Below are 19,154 nucleotides of genomic sequence, written 5' to 3' on the forward strand. Positions count from 1 at the left end.
ACTTTTTATAATTTTTTTGTTTAAAATAAAATATTAAATCTCAAAATTAAATTCAATTATACTAATACTTGTGGAGTTGAAACAATTGTGTTGATCATTTTACTCTTAAGTTAGAATTCGTTTATTTTTGTTTAAAAACTTTTCTTTTTGTAAATGTAAAAATAAAACCCATATATTATTTTATAATAAATCATGATGCATGGTACGATAAAGACAATATATAATATTAACATGCATGAACTAGGATTATAGTAGCATTAATAGCTTGCAAGTAACAATCTATCAATTATATTTTTCACCTCCAATTTGATGCAGCAACAGCAATAGTTGCAACAGCTGCAAATCCAGCAACAATTGCAAGGGCAGTAAGTGCGTTTAGAAATGAGATAACAACTTTAGTATAAAGTATTTTTTATTTAGATATATATTAAAATAATTTTTTTTTATTTTTTTAAAAATTATTTTTATATTAACACATCAAATAATATAAAAATATAAAAAATTATTTTTTAACTACATTTCCAAACAACAACTTTAATATTGAAAGGTATAATTTAATTAGTCAGAGATTTTAAGTTTGTTTTTTAAAAATTACTAATTTAAATTTTATAAATTTTAAAACTACTTAATACCTATATAACTATTAACTTGATTAAGATCTATAATATTTTTCGAGGTGCACATAATTCAGATACCTCCATTGATTAAAAATAAACAATAACATAATCATTTTAATTTCAGTATCCTATAAAATTAACCCCGGGAAAAGTAGACATCACTAAAGTTTCATACCACCAGTAATGACCATAAAGTTTCCTCCAGTTATTGCATCCTGACCAATGATACCATTAAGATTCCATTTAGATCCCGTTTGGAAATGGGGCTGTGGTTGTATTTCTAAAAAATTTTAAATTTTTTTTATTAAAATTTAATATGATTTATATATTTTAAATTTTTTTGATGTGTTGATATTAAAAATAATTTTTAAAAAATAAAAAAACATCATTGACATATATTTTGACACAAAAAATTATTTAAAAAACATTCGCAACTACACTGCTAAACACGCTCTTAGCCCATTTACTTTTTAACTGTTTGTAGCAGTGATAAAGGTTTTTTTTTAAAATATATATTAAAATTATATATATATATATATATCTTTATTTTTTAATTTTTGTTTTAATGTTACTATATCAAATAATTTAAAAATATTAAAAATATAATTTAAAACAAAAAACAATATGTTTTTATTTTTTATATTTTTTTAATTCAGTAAATTCATTAGGCAGTGTCCAATTTTTTCATCCAAAAAATCAAAGTTTTTGTTAAAAAAAATGGTAAAGAGAAGTTCTGGGATTTTTGAGAAAAACAAAAGAGAAGTATTTTTAAACTAAATTTTTTATTTAAAATTACTATAGAAAATAAAAAATCTCTCTTTAATTTATTTTTATCTTTATGATTTAAATTTTATTTAAAATTCAAATTAATAACCTTAAAAAAATTTTCAAATACAAAAATTTATTTAAAACCAGAGAGTATCCGTTAAAGAAACAGAGGATGTTTGGTCCTATTTAACAAAAATGAATAAAAAATTATAAAAAAACAATGACATAAAAAGAATCAAACAGATTTAAAATTTTAAATAATCAAAATGATTCTCTCCACTAAATCCAACTCCATTACCATCCAAACTGCCATTATCATTAATCACTCTTCTTTAAATCTCCTCACACCCATCACTGAACCCCCCAGCACTATGGCTGCATTAACACTAACACACAACCTTCTTTTCGCTCCAACCCCACCTCTCAAAACCCTAAAACCCCACCAAAAACCAAAACCCCACAACCTAACCATCGCCGCCACCTCCATCTCCGGCCGCAAACTCCGCGCCGCCGTGATAGGCGGTGGTCCAGCTGGTTCCTCCGCCGCAGAAGCATTAGCAGCAGGCGGAGTGGAAACTTTCCTCTTCGAACGCAGCCCTTCCACAGCTAAGCCATGCGGTGGGGCTATCCCTCTCTGTATGATCGACGAGTTTTCCATCCCTCTTCACCTCGTGGACCGACATGTCACTCGCATGAAGATCATCTCTCCTTCGAATCTGACCGTTGATTTCGGTTCCAGGACTTTAAAGTCTCACGAGTTTATCCCCATGTTGCGCCGCGAAGTACTGGATTCTTTTCTCCGATCTCGCGCTCAATCCAACGGTGCTCATTTTATCACTGGCCTCGTAACGGATATTGAGGTGCCTGATTTTTTTTCTTCCAAACCCTATGTTATCCACCACACGATTAATAATCGTAAACAATCGTTAGCCGTTGATTTGATTGTTGGTGCTGATGGAGCCAATAGCAGGGTAGCGAAGATTATTGATGCTGGGAACTACAGTTGTGCCATTGCGTTCCAGGAGAGAATCAAATTGCCGGATGAGAAAATGGAGTATTATCAAGATCTCGCGGAAATGTATGTCGGGAATGACGTGTCGCCTGATTTTTATGCGTGGGTGTTTCCAAAATGTGACCACGTGGCGGTGGGGACAGGTACGGTGTGTGCGAGGCAGAATATTAAGGTGTATCAAAGAGGGATTAGGGAGAGGGTCAGGGAGAAGATTAAGGGTGGGAAAGTGATTAAAGTGGAGGCGCACCCGATCCCCGAGCACCCACGCCCGAGGCGCGTGCGTGGACGTGTGGCGCTTGTAGGGGATGCAGCGGGGTATGTGACCAAGTGTTCAGGAGAAGGGATATATTTTGCGGCGAAATCAGGGAGAATGTGTGGGGAGGCTATTGTGAAGGCTTCGGAAGGAGGGGAGAAAATGATTAGTGAGGAGGACTTGAAGAGGGAGTACTTGAGAGAATGGGACAGGAAGTATGTGAATACATTTAGGTTTTTGGATCTGTTGCAAAAAGTGTTTTATGGGAGTAATGTGGGTAGAGAAGCCTTGGTGGAGTTATGTGGGGATGAGTATGTGCAGAGGATGACATTTGATAGTTACTTGTATAAAAAGTTGGCTACTGGAGATAGATGGGGTGATGTGAAATTGGTTTTGAATACTTTTGGGAGTTTGATGAGATGTAAGGTTTTAGGAAGGGAGATGGAGGCTTTGAAGCTGTAAGCTAAGAGTTTTGCTCTTCTTGTTTTAGGGCAAGTTCTCTGTTGTATGATAAGTGACAAGCCGCCATAAACCCTTTGGGATGTATGTGAAGCTTTGTTAAGCGAAGATGTACTTGATCAATGTTGTGTTCATGCAGGCCATTTTTCATTTTTTTTTGCAGGGGAGGAGGAGGAAGGGAGAGTGGATGTAGCAAGCCTCCTTCCCAATGTTCTTTTGGAAATTTGAAGTAGCTATAGCAAAAATCTGTACGTTCCACATATAATTTCCTTCAACCTTCCAACTAGAAGACAACCGGGAGCTGGATGTTGCTAGCTAATGATTTCATTGTACTTTGGAATGGATACGAAGATTGGTTCAAAGCCAAAATTGGGTTTCATCGCTGTTGTATTCAAGAGAATCATCGATCGTCTTTTTCTCAGAAAGATGAGGAGGAAGGTTGTGGAAGTTGGAGAGGGTGGATGTAGAAGGGCGTATGCTAAATAAATGCCTTGGAAAGTTGCAGGAGTGGTCGAACAGCTGGTATTCTGCGAGTAATTTCCTCCAAACTTCCAACTTGAATGCATCATTATTAATTGTGCTTAGAGGTTTTTATTTTATTTTTATTGTTGGAAAGAGGAGTTTATGATCCTGATATCTTCTCAAGTTGCATGGCCGATCACGCGTTACTTTCAATTACGAGAAGTATACAAGTAATTACGTAAAAAACAAGTTATTTGTAAGTGTTTAATTATTGAAAATTCAATTACATCAAACACTTGATGCTATGATTACAGTGATAAGCAAGAATGTAATTCATCTGGAAAAACGAAGAGCAAGGTGCCTGGAAGTAAAAGGAACTGCTATGCAAGGAGTTCAGTAGCAGAAGCATCAAACAAGAAAACTTAAGAAAAATAAAATTAAGTAAGAAAAATATTTATTTTCCTAAAAACTCAAGAAATATCCATTCTCAACACATTCAGTACTTAATATCATTGTAAGAAAAACTTAAACAATTGAAGCAGCAGTAGTCGCACCAGAAGACACGAAGTTGATAGTCTCCAATATCATCTTTAACTTGAAGTTCTTTTCCTTCTCAAGGATCATCTCCTCCATCAGATTCTCAATTTTTTGCACCATCTGTGCCTTTCCATCAGCCTCCCTTCGTAACAGAACATTCATGCTCTCCACTTGCCCCTTTAATTCCGCTAAACCCTTCTCAACAGTTCCTTCTCTGACAGTCTCCAATTCCATCTTTAACTTGAAGTTCTTTTCCTTCTCAAGGGTCAACTCCACCATTAAATTCTCAATTTTTTGCGCCATCTGTGCCTTTCTATCAATCTCCCTTCGTTTCAGAACAATCATACTTTCCACTTTCCTCACTAATTCCACCAAATCCTCCTCAAGAGTTCCTATTCTACTCATGTTTACACAAGTATGATCTCTCAATTTTGAACAAATCTCTAGAAGTTTTCTATGTATTCTGAATAATCAAGATGGCTTTAAATAGCCTTTACAAATCATACTAGGCAAAGACTTCTTAACATCATCTAACAACGTGAAGAAATTAATCAAATAACCATCTCCTAATAAGAATAAAACTCTAACATTGACTTGTTACTGCAGAATTCTAACTTTAACACAGTCATAATTCTTGCAAACCTCTAGTCTCCTATAAACTATAAACTTACAGCTGATGTAGAACTCTAATTCTGTTAGGCGACTCCTATCAACGATGGTTTCACCTCCAAAACAAACCATTTTCACAGCCGCGTCTTTTTTGACCCAGCTTGAAATTATGGCTCGAGTTTGTTCCCTTTAAATTTCCCGCCACTGATCCTTCTATTCTTCAGCTTGAACCCGCCGAGTCAGTATCAGTACCAACAGTAATCTGGCATGCTTGGAGACAAGAAACATAGCCAGATAAGTATCCCCTGCAATAAAAGAATCAGACATAAGCAAATGATAATGGAACTTCAGAAATTCAGGCATTGAACCATAACCATTGTACATGCAAGAAGAGTTTTCAATTCTAATGTTGAACCATTTCTCAAAATCTTAACAGCATCATTTGAACAAACACCCTGCGATGTCTGTAAGAAACCAAGACTTTTCTTAACAGCATCATGTTCCTATGATTCTGGAGCTTGAAGCCTCTTCATTTTCTGGGTTAGGCTTCAAGCCACTGAAATCCCCTTAGCAGATGGCTTGATGCGTACTTATGTTATTTTTGTGATGGTTTTAAAACCATCAGATTCTCGAATCTTGATGTAGTTTGTTTAGAAGCTTGATCTATTTATGGAAAGGGGAACTCTGTTTGGAAAAAAAGACTGCACTGATCCTATTTGCTACAAACAAATATTCCCGAGCAACAAAAGCTGACCAGTATCTCCTTCATGGTCTCTACCTAGGCATTTCTTTGATATTCCTCAAATATTCCTACCTCACACAATCTTTTGGCAGTGCCTGGCCAAATCACACTGTAGATGAACTGTCTTATTGTACAAATTAGTGCAGTCAACGGTGTTCTCTGCTTGATGGTCAGATCACCGTTAATAAATCTTGTGACAAAAGATTGCCTCATCCACGTAGAGAAGGTACTGATATAAAGATTTTACAGGTTGAAATAATCTGTCCAAGCTGTGGCATCGTAGAGTGGCCAAAAGGGAAGTCATAGAAGAAGAGGGTGACCTTAATGGGCCCATTCAAGCCACCACAAATATAAAGTTTGCTTTATTTGGAGTTACGAGACAATATGCATGGGACAGTTATAACACTAATTTTCATTAACGCAAAACTGAGTTGTAGAACATCGAATTTTATTGAGGTAAAAACCGAGTCATAGAACACTGATTTTCATTGACACAAAACTGAGTTGTAAGACACTAAATTTCGTTTTCGCAAAAACTGAGCTGTAGAACATTGAATTTTATTAACGAAAACTGAGTCATGCGGACACGTTGATATACTAACTTTGAAAATATACTTGATATGTATTTTTTATGATGAAAAAATAAACATGTATGAAAAGTACCATATGTATAATAAATGAATATGGAGTTACTGTAACATTTGGCTTGAAGGAAACTTGACCAAAGATTTTCTTGTGATCCAAGAGAAGCAACTAGAATCAAACGTTTTGTTGAAGGAAATCATGAGAAACAGGTGGAGCTGGTACGTAGTTTTCGTTCCCTTTACACTTATGCAGTTTAATTTTTAGGAGGAATGCAATTACAAATATATTAACCATCTTTTCCTACCGCATCTTTTATGTTGAAGCTTAATGAAGTCATGTCCCAATATTAGATATTCCTGAGAAGAGGTGATGTTATGGATTAAAATCCTTTCCAAACAATAATCATACATATAAACCAGTTCATCATGCATCTGCAATAGAAATCATATCTAGATGTTATCCACCTGTCGATGTTGCTGAGTATGGATTGAGGTGGTAGTTTCTAGTATGTTGAGGCTAAGATGTTTACAATTCCTAAGGAGATTACAGCAACAACAACCAAGTGGTCTAGAAGATTTTGTGGAGTTTGGTTTTTGACAGCGAGGAAACTTCTTTGGAATACATTAGAGAACAGTCAAGACTTGTGTCATTGCAAGAACGCAAGAAGAAGATAAGCAAATGTTCAGCAGGGTTTCTGTGCATTATTCCATTGAACAGGAGTAACTTCAGAGAACATAGATGTAATTCTTCACGTTGTGATGATTAGCAACATCATGAACTCCAATGATTATTTTTTAAAAAATGTTATCATTTTTTATTTTAATTTGTCCTAAGCGACTTTGTTTCAGTTTTGTTTTTAAAAAAATCACAAATAATATCACTTTGAGATTGACTCGGTGACCTGGGCTCCTAGCCGGGGTGGACAACCATGATTTCTATGCAAGGAACGAATGAACGATATGCACAGGCCTCCTGGACAATTTTGGCGATTATTTAATGAAAAGATGGAAAAAGAAAATATATAAGGAAAATAAAATTTAAGAGGAATAACAACAAAGAGAATCTTAATGACGCCTATTTTCAAGGCTTCGTTGTAATTAAGACCAGTCTTGAGAGCTTGAATGGTGACAACATGCTATCGACAATGCTGGTGGCGAAAAGGGTTGCTGGAATGCTAACATTGAAGAAGCTATTTCGCATCAAGCCACAAGCTTCCAGCCCTTTGTTTTTTGTTTCGTTAGATTTTCAGACACCGACCCTCTCTTGGTTCATTACAGTTCGACTCATTGTTTTAAAAGTCGGCCCGATCCTATAGATTAACCTGGTATCCTGAAGTCTTGGTCGTGTCAGGTTTCAAAAAAATAGAGAAAAAATGAACCTAGTGTCTAGTGTGACCCGGTCAAGAATTCAAGTTGACCCATGACCCAAGAAAACCCAATCAAAACTCGGTCAAAACAAGATAAAAGTGTTCTTGCTCATTCCACTCCCAGGTTGAAGAGCATTACAGATTCAGGAATAACAATACATCAACAACATTAGTCTTGAAACCATAGTTCCTTCATCCGTAATTTAGCAAGACTAACTTGAGAAAACATGAACACTGCTCAGGTTAATATCGCAGCCTGCTATAACCTTGCACAGTGAACTCTTAATTTATGCTCAATTCTTCATCATTGACTTCTACCAAGAGCACAAAATAACTGCATCTGCTCAAGTATAATACTAACTCAAAAATCTGCGTTTTATAGTTTTCTATCCTGATAGTAACCTAGCTCCTCCGAGAGGCTGAGCCGAACCCAACATCCGGATGCAAGTATGCAACACATAAAAGCATTCCATCAAACTTGAAAAACAAGAAAGATTGACAGAATTAGAGGGTCGTATCGCACTTCATCACCAATTATTAGAAATCTACAATAGAATTGTGTTGTGCCTGAAAAGAAAGATCGAAAAGCAGATCAAAACCCCAAGACCAATTTGTTCTTTGCTGCTGCTATAACAAAACAAACAAAAAAAGAAAAGAAGGCACAGACACAGTTTTTACTGCACAGCTCGAAAACTCCCTATCATTGCTACTGCCAATGTTGACATACCAAATATCCATATTCAACACATTCAGTACTCAATACCATTGTAAAAAAAACTTAATCAGCTGAAGCAGCAGCAGCATCAGTAGACACACCAGAAGACACAGCGTTGATAGTCTCCAGTAGCATCTTTAACTTGAAGTTATTTTCCTTCTCAAGGATCAACTCCTCCATCAGGTTCTCTATTTTTTGTACCATCTGTGACACATCAGCCCCCCTTCGTGACCGAACAATGATACCTTCTGCGTGCCCCTTTATTTCCACTAAATCCTTTAACTCTATTGTATCTGGATTAGAGGTCTCAACAGCTCCTTCTATTCCACTCATGTTTGCACCAGCATGGTCTATTACTAATCCCTCCAAGTCACCTGACCCGCCTGGCGACTCACTTAACCCAATGTTGGTGTCCGTATCAATGATGGTTTCACCTCCAAAACGAACTGTTTTCACATCTGCGTCGGCGTAAAATCCTGGCTCCAGCTCGAGTTTACTCTCATTAAATTTCCAGCCACTGATCCTTCTGTTCTTCACAGCTGAACCCGCCGAGTCAGTTTCGGTACCAGCACCAATCTGGCTTGGTGTCCCATCATGCAAAGCCTTGCGTTCTTTGAATCTTTCTTCAACATTAGGCAACGTAAAGAAGAACACGTCGGAATGAAATTTGACCCCGTGGCAGTTCTTGAAGAAAGGATACTCTAACAGCTGATCAGCAGAAGGCCTCCTTGAAGGGTCTTGATCGAGACAAGAAGCAACCATATCTTTGAACTCTTGAGAAAATGGGTTGCTCTTGAATATTTTCACGAGCTTCTCATTGCGCTTCTCATCATAATCGTAATCGTAATCATGGTCATAGAACCCAAACCTCTTCTTCATCTTCAACTTCAAAGAGTCTGAAAGAGGAAGGTGGGAGAAAGGAGGACGCCCGCCATGGGCCAGCTCCAATGCAGTAATACCAAAAGACCATATATCAGACTTGAAACTATAGCCTGTATCAGAGTCCTGTACAACCTCCGGCGCCATCCAATATGGGGTTCCTGCAACATCAGTTAACCTCTTTCTTGTTGAGGAAGACAATGAGGAGGATTTCTCAAAGCTGGAGTTGTAAATCGTGACCGACATAACGGAGCCTTCAAGTTTTATGCTGCGCAGTTCATTATCTTTGTGATCTAAAAGAATGTCTCCTGCCTTGATATCTGTGTGTAAATGGCATTGACGATGAAGATAAGACAACCCCTTTAGGGTTTCTTTTAAGACCACAGCAATGCAGTTCTCTGGCAGGCCATCGGAGAAAGCATAAGAGACCATGGATTGGAGAGAGCCAGCAGCCATGTAAGGCATAACCAGCCAAAGATTGTGATCATCGACATCAAAAGAACAATGAGAGGCAAGAAGATTCGGGTGTGAAAGAAGTATCATGGCACGGGTTTCACGTCTGACAGCATCAGAGTCGGCTTCAGAATAGTGGTCAAGAGAAATGACTTTGATGGCGAAGTGATCCGAGTTTATTTCCCGGATAGCCCTGTGGGTTTTGGCATGAGCACCACCACCAATCTGTTCCATGATTCTGAATTCATACTCTGTCCCTGGGTATCCAAGCATAGTTAGTTTGTGAGCTCTGGATGATGAAGCTGACATGGTTTTGATCTTGATCTTGAATGAGATGGATTTTGTTGGTTTCTTGAACTGGGCAAGGAGCTTTTCTTGATAATGAGGAAGGTTAGTTTGTTTTGGAAAAAGAAAGAAACTGGGTGTTTTGCAGGTGGTTTTCTTGTGAAGTCTCAGGGGGAGAGAGCAGTGATTTATCTTGGAGAAGTAAGAGTCAGAAGATGCATGGCATGGGAAGTACATGAGTGCCTTTTATATGGAAGGGGGAAGGGAGGGATTTAATAACAGAGAGAAGCAGGCCTGTGCAGTTTGAGGGGTTCAATACGCAGAAGCCTGTGCTTCCTGGGCTTCTGGTACCCCAGTCCTCATGGTTTGGGCCTTTTTCTTTCGGAATAACAATGAAGGTAGAGGAGGAGGAGAGAAATATCGGTTGATTAAGTTGGAAAAATTGTACAGAGCCAAGTATCACAGCTTCGGTTTAGCTATATATATGCTGCTCGCAAAGCAAGTGTGAAAGGTTGCTCTTCTGCAAAGTCAGTTTGGTTAATATATATCCTTCACTGCTCGCATGGAAAATTTAAGAAAACACAAGTTGTTTTTTGACTTCTTGATGAATATGAGACAAACAATGCCGGTGAATGTGAAGAATGTTCCATCAACTGTGATTACATTGGAGGGACTAAGATCTCAAGGTGGTTTAGGTTCCAACAGTCTACAATCAAACGGGGAGGCTTGCCTCTGTTGCATTTCTGTTATCTCATAGGTTCATGCAATTCTACTGTCTTAAGATCAGAAGATAATTTCAGGTTCTGATTATGTATTGGTTTGATGTACTAAAAGTTGCTTCATCATCTTGAACACGGTAGTCTAGGACACTTTTAGGCATTCCATTATTCTTGGAAGCAATTCCGTGCCTGAATGTTCATTTATGCAGGCAAACTGTACTTTACTAGGCTGTGGAGAGGCCAAATAAAAGGCTGCTTCTCAAATCAGTGGCGAGCTGTGTGCTTCCTCTCAGAACACACTGTCATTTGCTTTCAACTTATTTTCTACACTCTAATGGATTCTCAACTTATTTATATGTGACACATCCATTCTCGCGATTTAATTGTTAGGAATAATTGCTTATGAGATCAAAAACAGACATGGAATCTTGCAAGGTATCACATCCAGCAGCCCCCCTGCATTAATATTTTTATGGGTTTCCGTCCTCATCCATTTCGAATGGGGCACTCCAGAACGCCATTGTATGCATAACACTCTTTTATATTAGTGTTTTGCAAAGTGTGACAAAGGAGTTTATGATCCTGATATCTTCTCAAGTTGCATGGCCAATCACGCGTTACTTTCAATTACGAGAAGTATACAAGTAATTACGTAAAAAACAAGTTATTTGTAAGTGTTTAATTATTGAAAATTCAATTACATCAAACACTTGATGCTATGATTACAGTGATAAGCAAGAATGTAATTCATCTGGAAAAACGAAGAGCAAGGTGCCTGGAAGTAAAAGGAACTGCTATGCAAGGAGTTCAGTAGCAGAAGCATCAAATAAGAAAACTTAAGAAAAATAAAATTAAGTAAGAAAAATATTTATTTTCCTAAAAACTCAAGAAATATCCATTCTCAACACATTCAGTACTTAATATCATTGTAAGAAAAACTTAAACAATTGAAGCAGCAGTAGTCGCACCAGAAGACACGAAGTTGATAGTCTCCAATATCATCTTTAACTTGAAGTTCTTTTCCTTCTCAAGGATCATCTCCTCCATCAGATTCTCAATTTTTTGCACCATCTGTGCCTTTCCATCAGCCTCCCTTCGTAACAGAACATTCATGCTCTCCACTTGCCCCTTTAATTCCGCTAAACCCTTCTCAACAGTTCCTTCTCTGACAGTCTCCAATTCCATCTTTAACTTGAAGTTCTTTTCCTTCTCAAGGGTCAACTCCACCATCAAATTCTCAATTTTTTGCGCCATCTGTGCCTTTCTATCAATCTCCCTTCGTTTCAGAACAATCATACTTTCCACTTTCCTCACTAATTCCACCAAATCCTCCTCAAGAGTTCCTATTCTACTCATGTTTACACAAGTATGATCTCTCAATTTTGAACAAATCTCTAGAAGTTTTCTATGTATTCTGAATAGTCAAGATGGCTTTAAATAGCCTTTACAAATCATACTAGGCAAAGACTTCTTAACATCATCTAACAACGTGAAGAAATTAATCAAATAACCATCTCCTAATAAGAATAAAACTCTAACATTGACTTGTTACTGCAGAATTCTAACTTTAACACAGTCATAATTCTTGCAAACCTCTAGTCTCCTATAAACTATAAACTTACAGCTGATGTAGAACTCTAATTCTGTTAGGCGACTCCTATCAACGATGGTTTCACCTCCAAAACAAACCATTTTCACAGCCGCGTCTTTTTTGACCCAGCTTGAAATTATGGCTCGAGTTTGTTCCCTTTAAATTTCCCGCCACTGATCCTTCTATTCTTCAGCTTGAACCCGCCGAGTCAGTATCAGTACCAACAGTAATCTGGCATGCTTGGAGACAAGAAACATAGCCAGATAAGTATCCCCTGCAATAAAAGAACTCAGACATAAGCAAATGATAGTGGAACTTCAGAAATTGAGGCATTGAACCATTGTACATGCAAGAAGAGTTTTCAATTCTAATGTTGAACCATTTCTCAAAATCTTAACAGCATCATTTGAACAAACACCCTGCGATGTCTGTAAGAAACCAAGACTTTTCTTCATCAGCTTGGAAATAAGAAGTCGTAGCAATCTAGTGCATGACTTCGTTCTCTGCTCTAAAATTATATGATTTCTTTGGGCGACATCTGCTCACTGAACACTGAACTTGGAACAAAATTTGAATGCCGAAGGGCACTTGGTATCATACTGGACAAGTGGAAATGGATTAGAAATGGATGCATCTTCCCCCTTTGGAATTTTACTCTTTTAGAAAAAGCTTAACAAAAAATGAAAATGAACAAGAGTTAGATTCAAAGGAATTCCTTATATGGATTGTTTTCTAGCACATGATATATCTATGCAAGTTCATAAGCTCAACAGCTATCTGGAGTACTCTTTCAATTGCTAGTCTAAATCTTAGTGCAATTAGTACTGGTGTCCTAATGAAAGATGACAATGCATGCAACGAAATCGGTAAGAATCCAAAAGCAATCAACTTCAATCGGGATTTGAAGACCAAAAATACTGCAGGATAATAATTATGCAGAAAATGGGAGGAAATAACACATACAGTTAGAGGTAGTACCAGATGTGATACGATTTCCAGGCGATACACTGACAGCAGCTCCAGGTCTCAGCCACTTCTCATCGATGAATGTTCCCTTAGTATCTGTGACCACGAGTGTTCCTCCCTTTTTTTCTGAATGCTGGCATGTAGAGCAGACACAGTAAAATGTGGAAGGCATACATTTAAATTTAAATATCCTATTTACTTATGCAATAACCATGACAGTGACAAGGGAATCCAAAAAATTAACTGGAGAAATTAACAGGTGGTTTGGTTCATACCTGTTGCAAATGGAATCACCATGTCTGCCTTTTCAGAGAGGCGGGCAGTAACCTCACTCTAGAGAAATTATTTTATATCATCACTTCACTTATGCCTCCCTGTCTTCCATTTTTCCTATTTTCAAATCCTTCTTCCTTTGAAAACTAATCAGAGAACATGCCAGAACTTCGTAGCCCACATGCTCCAATCTTGAAGCAACATCAAGTTTGATTCAGATTAAGCAGTAATTTGCCTCTCTTTTGATTAAGCAACAAACTTTGCAATGCATGATCAATAATTTCAACTTAAATTTTATTTATTTTCTGGCCAAGAAAGTTCATCGATGTTTAATTCTTGAAAAAGAAACAGAACTCACTAAACAAAGCAAAAAGATTTTTCTTACCTCAGTAAATATTGCAGTGACCGATTGGTACTTGTTCAGTTACAAAACTATCCCTAGATATTGTTCTCCTTCAATCAATCCCAATTCCAGTTCCCATCTACAAATCAGTGCTGTTAATCAAGAAAATATGAAAAATATTTTTTTATATTTTTTTTGTGTTATCAGTATATTAAAAATCAAAGTTATTTTTTAAAAATAAAATACACTTTTAAAATGCATATAAAATAAAAGCTATCAATCACTGACTTTGAATTTTCATGGGAACGGATTTATACAATGATAGTTCTAATTATATCTAGGGATAGTTTAGACCATAGATATAATTAGTATATATTAAAGAGAAGAGAAGGTGCTAATTTAGACCTTCTTTTCCAATGGGTGCAACACAATGATAGTTCTAACTAGGAAATACTTTGAATTAAATGCTAACCTCTGGATAATGGATGCCAAAAGGAGTCGTTGGTAATTAATAGTGTTAGTTTCTCACACCAAAAACGCCATTTGTATTAAATGAATCAAGGGATTTTAATTACAAGGAAAACGACTTGTAAGTTGATAAAAGATTGTGGTGAGATCTTGGCACACTACCATGCATCTTCACGGCTTGGTATATTACTAAATCCAATAAATTCAATGGAGCACCAACACGTCTTTATTAAAACATGTTTGTATTTCAAAAAATTTATACTCGTAAATATTTCTTTCTTGAACCAATCTTTTATTTTAATAAAAATATATTAATAAAATCTTGTTTCATGAATATCCAATTTAAAATAAAATTTAATTTAGTTCAAACTCCGAGCAACACAAACTTGTGTGAAATTGACTCTGTTAGCTATGCTATTAAGACCCAAAAACTCAATTAAATAAATTTTTTGAGAGCATGATATGTAGATGATTGTTATACTTATGGGCTATGTATTATCATGGGCTGACATTTTAAGTTGATAACACCTTTGGGCTCCCTTTGCTTGGCCCAAATATATTGCCACGTGTCAAAAATGAGGGTATAAATTAATCCAATATTCCCGCCCTCTCAAAAAAGCCGCAAACCTAAAACCCATTTTCCCCAGAAAATTATCAAAATTTTCCCGAAATCCAAACACCAAACTCTCCAGGGGTTCAAAATCGCCGAAATGTCAGTGCTCAATTGGAAGCACCACACTCTCATTCAAGCTCTAATGTCACGCGGGCCACTCACGGAAGACGAATTATTCAACATCTTCGCTGACGTCACCGGAAAAAACCCGAGTAAATACTTCGTTTTTTCCTCTCTCTCTCTCTCTCTCTCTCTATGTTTCTATGGTTTTTAAGGCAAAATGGATCTCCTTTTCCGTTGAAACTGGAAAAAATTAGGAATATTTAGTTTTTGTGAAATTAGAGATTACGGTTTTTTTTAAAGAGGGACATAATTAATTTATTATTTTTTCATGGTTATTAATTTTTTTTTTTTTTTTGAAGGAGGTAACAATAGAGAATTCAATGATTATTTACTGAAGATAAACAAGGAATTGTCGTATGTTCAAATGGAGATGAGGTGTTGTAGAAACCAAAATGATGGTGGAGTGTGTTATGGACTTGTCAATACTGTTCCTGATGAGCAATCGAAGCTCGGAACGAAGTATTCTGTCCCACAGATTGCTTTATTTAAAGGCGTTGTAAGTGTCATAGTGGAATTTGATTTATTTTGGGAGACATTTATTGTTATTGTTTTTAAAAGCTTTATGATGATGGTTATGTTGCTTGTTTCCATGGGATGACTCTGTAGACCGGGAAATGATGATCCCCGTGATCATTTCACCGATGTTTGTGGAATATGTGTTTTGGGAGTTGTTTTTGTTGGGGATTCTCTGTGGCTGATTTGTAGTCTTTATGCAAAAATGGGAATGTAAGGTGTAAGTGTTGGCTTGGGTATGATGAGGTTTTCATAAGAAATGGATTAGTTTGAGTATATCAGGCAATGACTAATAAGTAGGTAATATTGAAACTTTAATTAGATTTCAATTCTCTAAGATACACCTTTGAATGCATTGAGTTATCCTCTTTATTAAATGCCATGCTGCCACATATCTAAGCCTGATTTTTGGAGTTACTGTTTGGCAGCTTAACTTTCCCTTTCAGCAGTGAAGGCATGTAATATGGAATGAGAAAAGGAAACCCATGCCGTGGATTCTGTATTCCATAGCATACTGAAAATAAAATTAAAAAATCACACATATAAGCTCCTTTATTCTCAGATTCTTGTGTGTGTGTGTGTGTGTTTGCTTTTCAAAAGCCAACTGTTTTTGTGATCTAAAAATGAGTCGTGCTGGTCCACTGGTTTTGCCAGATTGTGAATGAGTAAATTTTAGGATTTGTCTCGTTTTTAATTTATTGAGCATGAGTAGCTAGTTTTGTTTCTGTTTTTTTCCCTCCATTCTTGATCATTGTATACAACTTTCTTTTCACTGTAGTCTGTTATAAGTTGAACAACTGTGCTATTGAAGTTCTGCCTTTAATTTAATGGGATTTAGATTCATGTTGTTTATGTTATTTATTTGTTTGTTTGATTTCATTCGTCAGATAGAAGCGATAGTGCAGGATGTCACTGCCCAAGGAAGCATATCCAACATTGATGCTCTCAATATACGACTAGAGAATCAGGTCTGAAAATTTTCTCCTACCAGCACTTTTAAGTTAATCAATGAATTTGATCATAAATAAAATGATCCCGCACCAAGAAAAGAAATAACATTACGAGTACATTTTTTCAATGCCAAGTGGCTTCTATTTTTATCAACAAGGACTAAAAACTTCTGGGTTATTTTGTAATTAGGAAGTTTCTTCTCTGAAACAATGGCATTTATCTTTCATCTTCTGTCAAAACATTGTGAAATATCCTTCAGAGTGATAAAAATGCTTGCCACTTTCAAGCTAGTGTAGAGTTCTGTTAGACATACATCATGTTATACCTGAGGATTTGACTAGGATCTCGTTGGGGTCTCTAACTTAACATGAGACAGTTATTAGACCCTATCATGAATACACCTTCATGGTGTTGGAATATTTTGAAACTATAATCGGTAGAACTCTGCTCTTGAAATTCACTCTGGTATCCCACTGATCTTCTAGTACGATTCTGGAGCTTGAAACCTCTTCATTTTCTTGTTTAGTCTTTATTCTTCTCTGTGTTATTATATCCTTCCTGCCATTTCTAGCTGCAGTAGTAATTTGTGGTTTAAAGCCAGTGAAATTCCCTTAGCAGATGGCTTCATGCATACTTATCTTATTTTTTTGATGGTTTTAAAACCAATCAAATTCTCATTGTGGTTTGTTTAGAAGCTTGATCTGTTTATGGAAAGGGAAACTCTGTTTGGGAAAAAAGACTACACTCATCCTATTTGTGATTTCATCAATTCAATTTGATATTTTCATTTTTAAAATGTATTTATTGGCCATTTGGAATTGCAGTTGGTTACTATAGTCGAAGATGATGGCCTAAACCAATATTCCTGAGCAACAAAAATGACCATTATCTCCTTCACAGTCTCTATCTACAGCTGATGGCCTAAACCAATATTCCTGAGCAACAAAAATGACCATTATCTCCTTCACGGTCTCTATCTAGGCATTTCTTTTGTATTCCTCAAATATTCCTGCCACCCATGATCTTTTTGCAAATCACTCTGTAGATGAACTGTCTTATTGTACAAATTAGCGCAGTCGATGGTGTTCTTTGCTTGATGTTCAGATCACAGTTAATAAATCTTGTGACAAAAAGATTGCTGAATCCATGCACTTTCAACTTAAACTGTTGTTACAAGCAGGCAAGTCTCTTGCTAGTTGTATAAAACATATTTGTCTCTTTAACCATTAGCGTGATGTCAGGAACAATGAAGAACTCTGTCCCATTTTCATTTGTACAGACGTGTGTTTTCTTTTATGCATGCATGCATGCATGCTAATGTGCTTGGCAATCCTGGTCTCTTTCCAGGTCCAGAATGGGACAGGGTCAGAATATCAGGAAGGTCCATCTCAGATCCCTCCTGCTTTAAGGAACTTCTCCATGTCCCAAAAGGAAAAAACACTTGATGAACTTGTTCGAGACAACTGGCTTTGCTACACACCAGATGGTGCCATTGGACTTGGTGCTAGATCCTACCTTGATTTGCGAAGTTGGTTCAATAGTTCTGGTATACCTTCCTGTGAGGTGTGCAATGAAGCTGGAGTAAAGGTTTTGTTTCTTCGACCATCCTGTGCATTCATGCTATTTAATCTGCTTTTATGTTATGAATTCAACTTGAATTCTTTTCAGTTGTTATCCTCGAGGGAAATCCAACTTAAGTGGATGATGTGAATTAGATACAAGTTAGAAGATTGTTTGACAATGCTTCTTACATTTGTTAGATGACCTTCTTGATTGGAGACTAAACTACATCACACATATATAGATTGAAAAAGAAAATAGAGAATCATGTGCATCATTTCAAAGTATTTGTAATGGTCAATTACCTCCAGATAACTGCAATAATGCTATGGAATTTTAGTCTTAAAAGCCTATCCTATGAACTAAACAACTGACTAATGGTCACAATTTTTTTTTCTATATAATTAGGCCTCAGCTATTGGAATGTTGTTTGTTGCTCCTATTAGATCCAAAGATTTGTTCCCATTCTTTTTGACAGGGAAAAGTGTGTCAAAATGAAGGATGTACAGCTCGAATTCATCATCACTGCCTGGAGAAGAAAATTTCTCATAGCAGGGTATTAGTGTTGATGAATCTATTGTCTCGATATCAACAATTGACAGATAGTCACTTTTACTTCGTGAAGTCGCTAATATAAAGATTTTACAGGGTGAAATAGTCTGTCCAAGCTGTGGCATTCAATGGCATCGCGGAGTGGCCAAAACTGAGGTCATAGAGGAAGAGGGTGACCCAAATGGGCATATTCAAAGCCAGCTGCCAGCAGGATCCAAAAGGAAGAGGCTGAGAGCCGGCACAAATATCCCAGCAGCAGCTTTTGGATGTGTTTCCTCTCAGGGATCCCAGTCAGGTTCTAGTAGAAGGATTACCCGGGCTTCCGCCCGATTAAGTTAAAATTTGTCAATATCTATCTTGATCAGAAGATCAACTGAAAAATAGCTGTATATTTTGCAAAAGGAATTGCATTTCTTTCTTAGCTAATCTTGCATGGAACAATGGCTGTTAATATTAATTTAACTTTTATTGTACACCTCGATTTTTAAGAATTGAAATGTAAGATTCCGAGAGAAGGCATTACAATTACAATTGCTGACCAGACATCATAGAAAGGTTGTTTCCATGGTTACAGCATTGCTTTTCTCGTTCAACATTGACTTCTGATCATTGAAGCAAAGTTGAAGCCTGCATTAACCATCTTCTCCTAGCACATCTTTTATGTCGAAGCTATAGACATGTCTGAATATTTGATTCCTGAAGAGGTGAAGTTATGGATTAAAACCCTGTTCAAACAACAA

At 36.7% G+C, this 19,154-nt stretch overlaps 5 protein-coding genes across 6 annotated transcripts; 2 read left to right on the forward strand and 3 right to left on the reverse strand.

Moving 5' to 3' along the window:
• The first annotated feature begins 1,672 nt into the window (after window positions 1-1,672).
• On the forward strand, window positions 1,673-3,740 carry LOC133699886 (geranylgeranyl diphosphate reductase, chloroplastic-like). Its single transcript, XM_062123393.1, has one exon. It carries the CDS (start codon window positions 1,757-1,759, stop codon window positions 3,110-3,112), a length of 1,356 nt encoding a protein of 451 aa, XP_061979377.1. The 5' UTR covers window positions 1,673-1,756; the 3' UTR covers window positions 3,113-3,740.
• A 268-nt stretch (window positions 3,741-4,008) lies between these two features.
• Window positions 4,009-5,016, reverse strand: LOC133699887 (uncharacterized). The gene has a single exon (XM_062123394.1). The coding sequence runs from the start codon at window positions 4,511-4,513 to the stop codon at window positions 4,097-4,099; it is 417 nt and encodes a 138-aa protein (XP_061979378.1). The 5' UTR covers window positions 4,514-5,016; the 3' UTR covers window positions 4,009-4,096.
• Window positions 5,017-8,188: 3,172 nt separating this feature from the next.
• Window positions 8,189-9,766, reverse strand: LOC133699377 (serine/threonine-protein kinase BLUS1-like). The gene has a single exon (XM_062122609.1). It carries the CDS (start codon window positions 9,764-9,766, stop codon window positions 8,189-8,191), a length of 1,578 nt encoding a protein of 525 aa, XP_061978593.1.
• Window positions 9,767-11,288: 1,522 nt separating this feature from the next.
• Window positions 11,289-13,901, reverse strand: LOC133699490 (uncharacterized). 2 transcript variants are annotated; one of them, XR_009843282.1, is made up of 4 exons: window positions 13,677-13,901; window positions 13,294-13,482; window positions 13,031-13,151; window positions 11,289-12,326 (listed from the first exon to the last, which is right to left on the reverse strand). XR_009843282.1 is itself a non-coding variant. In XM_062122740.1 (2 exons), the coding sequence occupies exon 2, from the start codon at window positions 11,815-11,817 to the stop codon at window positions 11,401-11,403; it is 417 nt and encodes a 138-aa protein (XP_061978724.1). In that variant the 5' UTR covers window positions 11,818-12,326; window positions 13,031-13,236; the 3' UTR covers window positions 11,289-11,400. The 2 variants fall into 2 exon arrangements, 1 of the variants encoding a protein (XP_061978724.1); XM_062122740.1 differs by lacking the exons at window positions 13,294-13,482; window positions 13,677-13,901 and having other exon boundaries at window positions 13,031-13,236.
• Window positions 13,902-14,728: 827 nt separating this feature from the next.
• LOC133698863 (uncharacterized) lies at window positions 14,729-18,945 on the forward strand. The gene is made up of 6 exons (XM_062121958.1): window positions 14,729-14,927; window positions 15,138-15,334; window positions 16,239-16,319; window positions 17,650-17,889; window positions 18,341-18,418; window positions 18,511-18,945. Exons 1-6 carry the CDS (start codon window positions 14,813-14,815, stop codon window positions 18,751-18,753), a joined length of 954 nt encoding a protein of 317 aa, XP_061977942.1. The 5' UTR covers window positions 14,729-14,812; the 3' UTR covers window positions 18,754-18,945.
• Window positions 18,946-19,154: the final 209 nt, after the last annotated feature.

Source organism: Populus nigra, chromosome 7 (genome assembly GCF_951802175.1).
Source record: "Populus nigra chromosome 7, ddPopNigr1.1, whole genome shotgun sequence".
In the NCBI taxonomy this organism is placed as follows: Eukaryota; Viridiplantae; Streptophyta; class Magnoliopsida; order Malpighiales; family Salicaceae; genus Populus; species Populus nigra.

Excerpts from the sequence above, each read along its gene's own strand:
- LOC133699886 (XM_062123393.1), top strand. The coding sequence starts at position 1,757 with ATGGCTGCATTAACACTAACACACAACCTTCTTTTCGCTCCAACCCCA.
- LOC133699887 (XM_062123394.1), bottom strand. The coding sequence starts at position 4,513 with ATGAGTAGAATAGGAACTCTTGAGGAGGATTTGGTGGAATTAGTGAGG.
- LOC133699377 (XM_062122609.1), bottom strand. The coding sequence starts at position 9,766 with ATGTCAGCTTCATCATCCAGAGCTCACAAACTAACTATGCTTGGATAC.
- LOC133699490 (XM_062122740.1), bottom strand. The coding sequence starts at position 11,817 with ATGAGTAGAATAGGAACTCTTGAGGAGGATTTGGTGGAATTAGTGAGG.
- LOC133698863 (XM_062121958.1), top strand. The coding sequence starts at position 14,813 with ATGTCAGTGCTCAATTGGAAGCACCACACTCTCATTCAAGCTCTAATG. Across the intron at positions 15,335-16,238 it reads TTGCTTTATTTAAAGGCGTT|ATAGAAGCGATAGTGCAGGA; the intron begins GTAAGTGTCATA and ends TTCATTCGTCAG. Across the intron at positions 16,320-17,649 it reads ATATACGACTAGAGAATCAG|GTCCAGAATGGGACAGGGTC; the intron begins GTCTGAAAATTT and ends GTCTCTTTCCAG.